Genomic DNA, 10,415 nt, shown 5'->3' on the forward strand with positions numbered 1-10,415 from the left:
AGGACCAGTCAAACGCAATAACCCAATTTGTGGGTATCTCATATCAGTTCATTGTGAAACACAACAGCCTCCTTTAAAATGAGAATCAGTATTACAGGCTCCTTGGAGAGGATCGGTTCGAAGCAGAATATTCTCTTTTGAATGCTCTTTTATTGGTTGTAAATTTACCATGCAAGCCTTTCTAGTTTCTTCTCTTCCTATAAATTGTGGTCTCGAGAACTCAACTTCTTCACTGGAAATCAATCTTCTTACTCTTTAACTTCATTCATATTTTCCATCCAAAACTTCAACTTCTCTCAGCCGTATTGGATTGAGCTCGAATATCGAATTCGATTAGCTTGGTTGAGAGATTGTACTGAAGTTGGAGGATATAGGATATAGTGCTCTCTCACATTATAATTCAGTCAAGTGTCATAAAAATGGAAGCTATAATGAGAGTTGCCACAAAGAAAGGGGTGGTGATTTTTAGTAAAAGCTCATGTTGTATGTGTTATACTGTGAAAATTTTGTTTCACGAACTCGGCGTGAATCCATTGATTCATGAACTTGATCAAGACCCTGAAGGAAAAGACATGGAGAAGGCTCTCATGAGGATGGGATGTAACACGGCAGTACCTGCTGTGTACATTAATGGTCAGTTTATCGGGTCCACCAATGAAATTATGTCTCTTCATCTCGGTGGTTCGTTGCTTCCATTAGTCAGACCATTCCAAGCTATGCTGCCATGATAATTAATTTTCTCATAGCGCAGCATATAAAAATGCATGGTTTACTAAAGGAAACCGTATGATCTAGCTTTGCATTGTATAATAATCTACTAACTATTAATTAATTAGAGTTTGATTAAGCGCGCTTGTGTGTTCCATTCAGAAAATGTGTGTTTATGTATCTGTCATTTGCTAATAAAGGTTTGAGCTTATTATAAGCTTGTTTCCTGCTCTGTGTGTTAATAAATTATTATAAAACTCGAGCTCTCTAACGAACCTAACTTTATTGTATACAACTGCTGAATGCTATAGGCAATGTAATCGTGCACGGTGCACCCCATTTAGGCAATGTAATGAGTTGAAAAAATAATTAACGAAACTCACGAAGGGATTTTATTAATCGAGAGAAAATATGAAACAGAAAACAAGGAGACATAAAGCCGAACCTCTAGATTAGAGAAAGAAGAAAAGCGAAGAAAAAATAATTAACGAAACCTATAAGTTGGCAAAACATCTCTGTCTGCCTCCGTTGCATTTTTTTAGAAAATCCGCAGTCATATTCCACCAGTAAGCGTTAGAATTCACTCCTCATTTGGTTAGCAAATCAGCACGAGCATTCCCTTCTCCATATATACGAGAGAACTTAAACTAAACCGTTTCGAGAAAACGCAAGTAAAGCTCTCACTGAACCCTGAATCTCCATGGCATGCACTAAATTTTTATTTTTTAATCGTCGAGATGATGTTGGTAGAAGTAGAATCACATTCCAACCAAATACGCTATAATATTGTATTCTTGCGCAATTCAAAAGCATGAATGGCACCCCAAAATTCTGTCGTAAGTAACGTATCCATTCCCAAATCATAGTAAAACATCTATGATAAAACCTAAATCATTTTGAGTTTTGTTATTTTGTGCATCCATGCACAAGATAAGAGCCAATCATTGGCATGGAAAAGTGTAAAAAACTATAAAATATAAGAAAGAGAATTATTCTTTGCATTTGGGAATGCAAATATTCATTGGATTTTTGAACTTCTCTCCCTACAAATGCATTTTCCAATGCAAAGAATCATTATCTCTCTTACTCCCTCCGTCCTATTTTACTTGCTTAAAATGACTTTTGCATACAGATTAAGGAAAGTAGAGAGAGGAGAATCTTTTCCAAAATTACCCCCACACTAATATTTAAGATGCATTAGTTTTTTTGGTCTAGTAGAGAGAGGTGTATTTAAGATGTGCATGGAAAATAGAATTACCGGATTCCAACATAGGGGTAAATTAGGTTAAAATAGGGGAAAATATGAAACTTAACAATTAAATTAGGACAAAAAAATGCTCAATTTAAATAAATAAACTAGGACGGAGGGAGTATATTTTATGATCTTTTACATTTTTTCATGTCAATGATTGACTTTTATTTTGTGCATGGATGCACAAGATAACAAAACTCATTTTTAAATTATAATCTACCTCGTAAAACACTAATATAGTTACGGACGAGTGCGTATAGATGTTTTCTGAACAAGGTGAACGAAGCATCTTTAAACCTCGACAATTATCATTGGGACAACAATTTGCATTGTTACGTGCTATCATTACTTCATATAAAAAGGAAAAAGCGAAGTGTTTGAGCTTTTCCAAGTTGTGAGGTCCATTTTGCATGCATGAGAACTTAGATTCTGTACTTTTAATAGTGAAAAAAGAAAGCAAAGATTCTGGCATGTATAATGTGACTACACTTATCCAAGAAAAAGAATCTTCCGGATGTTGTTTTCAGTTATCTCTTTATTTCCCTTTTTTTTTTCTTATTTTCACGTTTCATCTTGAACCACAGCTAAAAATGTGGCACTAACTATTCCGTCCTTCCCCGATATAAAAATCGAGTTTTGGATATTGGCAGTCCCATTAAATAGGCAGAACTTCAATTTGAAGATGATTTTTTCTTTATATATCCTTATTTATTATGCATGGAAATAAGTTAATGTTTTTTGTTTTGGGAATGAGATAAAGGATAAACCAGGAAAAATGATGAATTTTTATGAAATTCCAAAAAAATAAAATAAAAATTTCTAAGAATTGGCAAATCCCGCCTATATATAAGTCTGATTTTCGTCGAATTACTGAACTAGTAGACTTTTGTTGCTCACAAATCTAGATAAATAGCGTTTTTTCCTTGTATTGGATACCACGGGGTGAGCATGAGCGGTCCAACCCGCCAACTGACCCAAACCATCCATAATTTGGTGGGTGGATGTCCAACTTCTTATGGGTGGACTAGACATGGGTCCATTCGAAAAATCCACAAAATATTTTATTGAACGAGAGTACAAATCTAAAATTTCATTGGACAGTTGTACTCGTTAGGTTAAAGGTATTTTTAGAATTATTTAACATAAAAATATAAGTTTAGTAACTGATACCCTTAATAGAAATGTAGGAAATTAAAATAGGTTGCCTCTCATTCAGTGCTTAGTTTAACGTCGTCGGCTTGACCTTATGGTTAACATCCGTACACAAACAATCTAAAAATCTTGATATCCACCTAGATAACAGACATACAGTTTTAATAAAAGCTTCACACAAAAGTTAGCATAAGAACACAAATTCATATGAACTTGAAAGCACATATATCCAACCTTAAGTGAGGTAGTTCTTTAAAATTGAGGTTAACAACTCTTTGAGAAACTATTCTGATTAGGGGAGGATGATAATCACGTAAAGGTTTAGATGTAGAATTAGGTAGTCCTTCGAATTGCAAACTTGATGAATGATCTATTTCGTCCTTATAAGCTCTATTGGATATCCAATGTCATCAACCGGGTTTCATTCTCGATCAACACTTATTTAATACTCTCATCATCGTTGACTTTATAATCTTCAATTTCCCAGCGATATTGGAGACGCTTTTCCCTCACGGCCTGTTGCAGGAAAGGGATAATGTGCAAATTCGAGTTGGAGGGCCGATGGGATGAACTCGATATCCATAATCCCAGCTTGAACTAGATCTATGATGTGGTGATAGTTCATCTCTATATTCCTTGTTCGAGCATGAAACACTGGATTCATAGTCAAGGCACGAGCTCCGATGTTGTCACACAATAAGTGATGTGGAGTAGAGGATGAAATGTTGAGCTCCGCAAGTAAAGTTGCAATCCACATGACTTCAGAAGCAAGACATGACAAGGATTTGTACTCTGCTTCAGTTGAAGACTTTGACACAGTCGGCTGCTTCTTGGATTGACATGACACCAGAGTAGAACCAACAAACACACAGTAGCCTGAAGTTGATCTTCTAGAATCTGGGCATCCATGGCCCAATCCGAGTCTGAGTAACGAGAGATAGTAGTTATATCACCTGAGCTAATGGTGATACCTGATCCAAGTGAAGACTTTAGATATCGCATAATTGTTTTTACCAGGAGCATGTGTTTAGAGGTGGGAGATGCAGAAACTGTGAGGTCCTTTATGGAAATGAAAAACCAATTTCAAGGATTTATCACACAAGTATTCAATTCGAGGGACTTGTTTATAACCCTGTTAATTTCTTGAAAAGCCTCTTCTGATGCTCCAACGTCTTCTAGTTGTTCATATTTTCTATTAAGTTTTTAATTATGTTAAAACATTTTCCACCATTATCCACAATAGAATCTCTAAACTATAGTTCTTTACATTTAATGTATAAATGATCATAACACTACAAGAAAACTTTAAATATCTGACCAAAATCATACGCTTACACGAAAACTGGGTTTCCTAGTTATTAGGTAACACCTTCGTCATACATGAAATTTAGTTAAGAAGATTTTGACCTGTTAATTTTTCGAAACCCAAAAAATTCTGGTCATCGAATTTCTTTCATACAACAACATATCAAGTGCAAAAATATGTATGTGAACCCAAATTATTTTGGAGACCACAAAAGTAATTTAGATACGATGTATATCAACCTACATTTAGTTTTGCAACCACATAAGTACCATGGACGGGAAATATGTCAACATAATTGTTTCACACTTCTTCCACTTCTCTTGGACTTGGGCACTTGGATACTTGGAATACTTCTCTTCTTAGCTCTTTTCAGCACTTTGTAGCTCCTTTTTGGATGATTCACCTAATAGAGGTAAATAATAGAAAACAAGAGTAATAATACAAAAATATGCAAGAATAATAGCTAAAACAAGTATGGAATGGACATTAAAATCATATGAATTATGCTCTTATCAAATTCCCTCACACTTAGCTTTTGCTAGTCCTCGAGAAAACTAAATAAAACTAATCCTTAATATAACAACTCCATGTCGTTGAGAAAGCGGTTTCACTTAGCTAATGCAACATGCCTTTAAACCCCTAGGTGTCCCTGGTGGACGAGTTATAGTCTCGTGAGGGTTTACAAGAGGTATATCCACAAAACCTACTCCAATTTCTCGCCTTGGAAGAACCACTAAGGATAGACAAAAAATAGAAAGCTAAATAATTAGCTTGCATATGTCCTTTAGATGCAAACTTCCCACATACATTACAATCATCACACATAAGTAATTACTTAAGTGTGACATTCAACCTGATTGCAAAACTCTACTAAGATAGTCATCGTACTTGTTGCAACGTTTGCCACAACACTCGCATACTGAAATCACATGGATATAAAAGAGAATGGAAATAGAAAAGTGAAGTGTGCAAATGTTGACTAACGTGAGAGATGTTCCCACAATACTTGTATGAATGTCGTCAAAGGATTCTTATTTATAGCGCACTAGTTGAGAGAAACACCCATTTAGCTCGACCACATGATTAGATACTCTAAGCGCATGTTCCTTTTCAGCAAGTATGTGATAGTTGCCTTGGATCCTGTGTTCCACGCTTGTTTAGGCGACGGAGACAGGGACAACATTTCACACATACTGCTATCCAAGTGTCGAGAACCTCATCAATAGTCTTTTTGACTTGCTATATAATGATGATAGGTTTTTGTTTTCATCGACTACATGATTAGTCCGCAATTCCGGACCTATCACATAATTATTAATGTTGTTAAATGAAGAGGAGCCTTATATGTATATATATATATACATATATTCGGCTCACTCTTTATGAGTGTAAGACAATTATCTATGGAGCTTTTATATACTCAACCAATGATTACCTTGCTACAACATCCACGGCAGTATCAGGATCCCACCAAATCACTTTAGAGAAACATATAACTGCAAAAATAAAAAGAAAGTGATTCAGTAATGATTAATTGCGAGGATGAATCTTTCAAACGGCTACCATGCTATTGCTAGAAACTGAGTTTCACAATCAATTATAAACGTATATATAAGGATTGTAGAATGATATAGTGGAACTCAATCTATAGCTGTAAGAACTGTTTCAACCTAAAAAGGTTTAGAGTGTCATCCTAAATAGCTCATAATTAACTCCAAAAGATGAAGTCTCAAGAATGCAAGAAATCAAAGAGTATTATTTTATTTTATTTTTTTATGTATATATGCATATAGTATGATACTAAATGCTCTCCCACACTTAAACTCAACATTGTCCTCAATGTTCAAAACCGAAAATTCTGATTTCTGACATAGCAGCCTTGAAAAACTCAAAAACTTTACCAATGGGTAGGGAACTAGGAAAAACATCCTAAACTAAAGTTGTTCGCCTACGTCTTTTATATAACGTGTCAAAAGGGCACAGTGTTTCAATAAACATTCTGACTTTAATAGCCTCCGTACTGACAGACATGCAATCTGAAAAAGTTTTGTAAAAATACCGAAACTCAAATGTCCAGGCCTATCGCTCCAACTTAACAGACTCTGAATTCAGATTTTATTTTTGGAAAAGAGAGGTGAATCTGTCCTCTTTAAAAATTGGGGTCAGCCACTCAAATCGGACTCCGTATGAAGTCTCGAGAGTTATTTTCGTGACAACTGCGCAGTCAGAATTTTCTGACGAGAATTCGTCAAAACTTTCATTATAGATATATGACTTGTAAAATCTAAGATGAGAATGCAATGTATGACATGCAAAACTAAGAAAATGAAAAATCAAAAGGTATCATTTAATACAAAATAGGTCGTGGCTAAGTTAGCCTATACAACTAGCGGTCAAGATTTAACCTATCTCAACATAATCCAACGTTTCACAGTTACAGATGGATGTACTCTTAAAAACCCGGACGTGTGACATTCAATAATCCGAGCAGTAGTAAAACATGACTTACTGTATGTTTGATTCCATCGAAACAACCATTTGTATGCCAATAACAACATCAGTCACATGTCCAGTATAGAGGAGGAAGTGATTTTATAACTAGATTTGTCTCTTGAAGCTCAACATAAATCTTAAGGAGTTCTAAATATTATAAACCGTTAACCGACCGAATATTCATCTTATTGCAGTTATGCTATAAGAGAATTTCACTTCGTTATTGAGCAACAAGGGATAATTGAGAAGCAAGTTGTGAAGTGATTTATACAGAAAAATGAAAATAGTTATAGCTTGAGTGACGTACATTGGGATGAGCTGGAGATCGAAGATTGAAGCTTACGTGCATTAATAATAAACATTCTACCTACATTAACTACTGCCTCTTAAATTAACTTAACGGATGTAACCAACGACGATGAGAAACAATGTGAAATTAAAACTTGGTTTTTTGCGGTAACAAAATTTTAATATGCATTACAAAATTACACGAAATATTCGGACTCAGACTCAGCAGGTCCCCAGTAAATATATAACTCTTAATACGAAATTGAACTCGGGGAAAATGGCTAGATTTGAAACTGCTAATAAGAGTTTAAACTCACGAGAAAATGATATAAGTTACGTTTGATAATGAACCTTGGGATGCTTAATCAGATCTCTTTTTCTATGTCACGAAAAGAAAAAAAAGGTCTTTCAAGCAATAAACAAGTTGGGAGAGATGAGTTTACTGTGCATTTGTGTGTGGTTTGTTGAGCCCAGGCCACCAGAAAAAGGGGTTATGTTATAGGGGGGCCTGATAGCAGGTGCTTGAATACATGCGGCTGTCTTGGTTTGGGGGTGGGGGGTGGGGGGGGGGGGGGTGGGGTTCCAGTGATATCATACTCACACCAAGCAGTTGCGAGCCATGTGAATATATTGATTTTTTTTAGCATATGATTGTATGGTCCTTAATTACATTAACTTAAGAAAGCAGTGGTCTTATCCGGCTTATACACTCTTGCGTTCATGGAACTGATAAAAATGAAGAAAATGTTTATCTTGAATTTGGTGCAGAAGTAGTGTAAAATTGGTGGGATAAAAAAATTCATAAAGTTAGAAACATGACCATCCTAACTTTCACATATTCCGTGCCGTTACGGCACGGGACATGCACTAGTTGATATACAAAATCGAGGAGTTGCCTCCCATGTAGCGCTTTGTTTAACGTCCTAAGTTCGACTTGGCATTCCAGTTATGCTACTCCTCCAGAGGGAGTGAATCAAGAAAGCTCAATTTTATCCATGTTCACATAAGCAACGTTTTCATAATATGATTTTAATATATGGCCGTTCACTTTTGAAGTTGTCCCACCTCTAAGACTAGAAATTTCAACTGCACCATAAGAGAAAACATTAGTAACAACAAACGGTCCAATCCATCTGGACCTTAGTTTTCCAGGAAATAGTTTAAGAAGAAAATTAAATAAAAGAACTTTTTGACCCACAACAAAATTCTTTCGAGAAATCATCTTGTCATGAAAAAGTTTCGACTTCTCCTTGTATATACGAGAACTCTCGTAAGCATCATTACGTATCTCCTCTAGCTCGTTAAGTTGTAATTTCCTTTGTTTCCCCGCATTGTCATAATCCATGTTGCACATCTTTATTGCCAAATAAGCCTTGTGTTCAAGTTCAACCGGAAGATGGCAAGCTTTGCCATAAACCAATTGATATGGAGACATACCAATCGGTGTTTTTTACGCCGTTCTATATGCCCATAATGCATCATTAAGCCTAGAACTCCAATCTTTCCGTGTAGTGTTCACGGTTTTCTCAAGAATGGATTTAATCTCACGGTTCGAGATTTCGGCTTGCGCACTAGTTTGTGGGTGATACGGCGTACCAATTTTGTGTGTTATGTTGTACTTCTTGAGTAGAGAAAATAACCACTCTTGGTGTACCATGTCTAGAGAAAATATATTCCTTCACAAACTCACAAACAACTTGAGAATCATTAGTAGGGGTGGCTTTAGCTTCCACCCATTTTGAAACATAATCCACAACAAGAAGTATATAAAATTTTCCGTTCGAATTAACAAAAGGGCCCATAAAATCCATACCCCACACATCAAAAATCTCTACAGTGAGAATATGATTGAGTGGCATTTGATTTCGAGCACCTAGATTGCCAGTTCGTTGACATCTATCACAATATTTGCAAAAAATATATGCATCCTCAAATAGGGTAGGCCAATAAAAACCACTTTAAAGTACTTTGAAAGCGGTATGTTTAGAACCAAAGTGACCACCACATGCATAAGTATGACAAAAAGTAAGAATAAATTCAGAATTAGGTACGCACCTGCGGATGATTTGATCAGAACCGTATTTCCACAAGTAGGGCTCATCCTACACATACTGCTTGGCTATTTTCTTAATCTTAAGCTTTTGAAAATTAGACATTGTACCAGGTACCTAGCTTGTAACCAAGTAGTTCACTATATCCGCATACCAAGGTGTTGAATCTTCAATTGAGAAAAGTTGTTCGCCTGAAAAACGGTCTTGTAAAGGAAGTTCTTCTTCAGAAACAACAAGTCTACTAAGATGATCCGCCACAGTATTTTCAACACCTCTTTTATCCTTTATTTCATAATCAAATTCTTGCAATAGTAGTATCCACCGTATAAGTCTTGGCTTAGCTTCTTTCTTCTTTAATAGGTACCTAAGTGTTGCATGATCAGAATACACAATGAATTTTGAACCCACCAAATAGGATCTAAATTTTTCTAGTGCATCGTTTAGGGTCCTAGATGCATAATAAATCACATGAGACAGCTTGTCTACTCTTTGACCCAAAACAGCTCCAACTGCATAGTCACTTTCATCACACATTAGTTCAAATGGTAAACTCTAATCTGGTGACTTAATAATTGGTGCAGTTGTCAACAGTTCTTTTAATCTATCAAAGGCATCCTTGCACTCCTTGTTGAAGTCAAAAGTAACCTCTTTTTGCAACAATTTGCACATCGGCATTGAGATTTTGGAAAAGTCCTTGATAAGTCGCCTGTAAAAACCTACATGACCAAGAAACGAGCGTAACTCCCTCACCGAAGTGGGATATTGTAAGTTTCTTATTAAGTCTATCTTTGCTTTGTCAACTTCGAGTCCTCGAGAGGACACAATATGACCGAGCATTATTCCATGGTTTACCATAAAGTGGCGTTTCTCCCAATTTAGAACAATGTTAGTGTCTATGCATCTTTTAAGCACAAGTTCAATATTTTGTAAACAAATATCAAATGAATTGCCATAAACACTAAAATCATCCATAAATACCTCAATGATGCGTTCCACTTAGTCAGAAAATATACTAACCATACACCTCTGAAAAGTGGTTGGCGCATTGCAAAGACCAAATGTCATCCGTCTATTGGCAAACGTACCAAAATGACAAGTAAAAATAGTCTTCTCTTGATCCTCTGGTGCAATAGTAATCTGATTGTAGCCAGAATAACCGTCCAAA

The 10,415-nt window shown here is 35.9% G+C and overlaps 1 protein-coding gene across 1 annotated transcript; it reads left to right on the top strand.

The window, feature by feature from the left end:
* The first annotated feature begins 218 nt into the window (after window positions 1-218).
* LOC113318934 (monothiol glutaredoxin-S9-like) lies at window positions 219-936 on the top strand. The gene has a single exon (XM_026567224.1). The coding sequence runs from the start codon at window positions 420-422 to the stop codon at window positions 726-728; it is 309 nt and encodes a 102-aa protein (XP_026423009.1). The 5' UTR covers window positions 219-419; the 3' UTR covers window positions 729-936.
* The last annotated feature ends 9,479 nt before the right edge of the window (window positions 937-10,415 follow it).

Source organism: Papaver somniferum, chromosome 10 (genome assembly GCF_003573695.1).
Source record: "Papaver somniferum cultivar HN1 chromosome 10, ASM357369v1, whole genome shotgun sequence".
Taxonomy (NCBI): domain Eukaryota; kingdom Viridiplantae; phylum Streptophyta; class Magnoliopsida; order Ranunculales; family Papaveraceae; genus Papaver; species Papaver somniferum.

Excerpts from the sequence above, each read along its gene's own strand:
- LOC113318934 (XM_026567224.1), top strand. The coding sequence starts at position 420 with ATGGAAGCTATAATGAGAGTTGCCACAAAGAAAGGGGTGGTGATTTTT.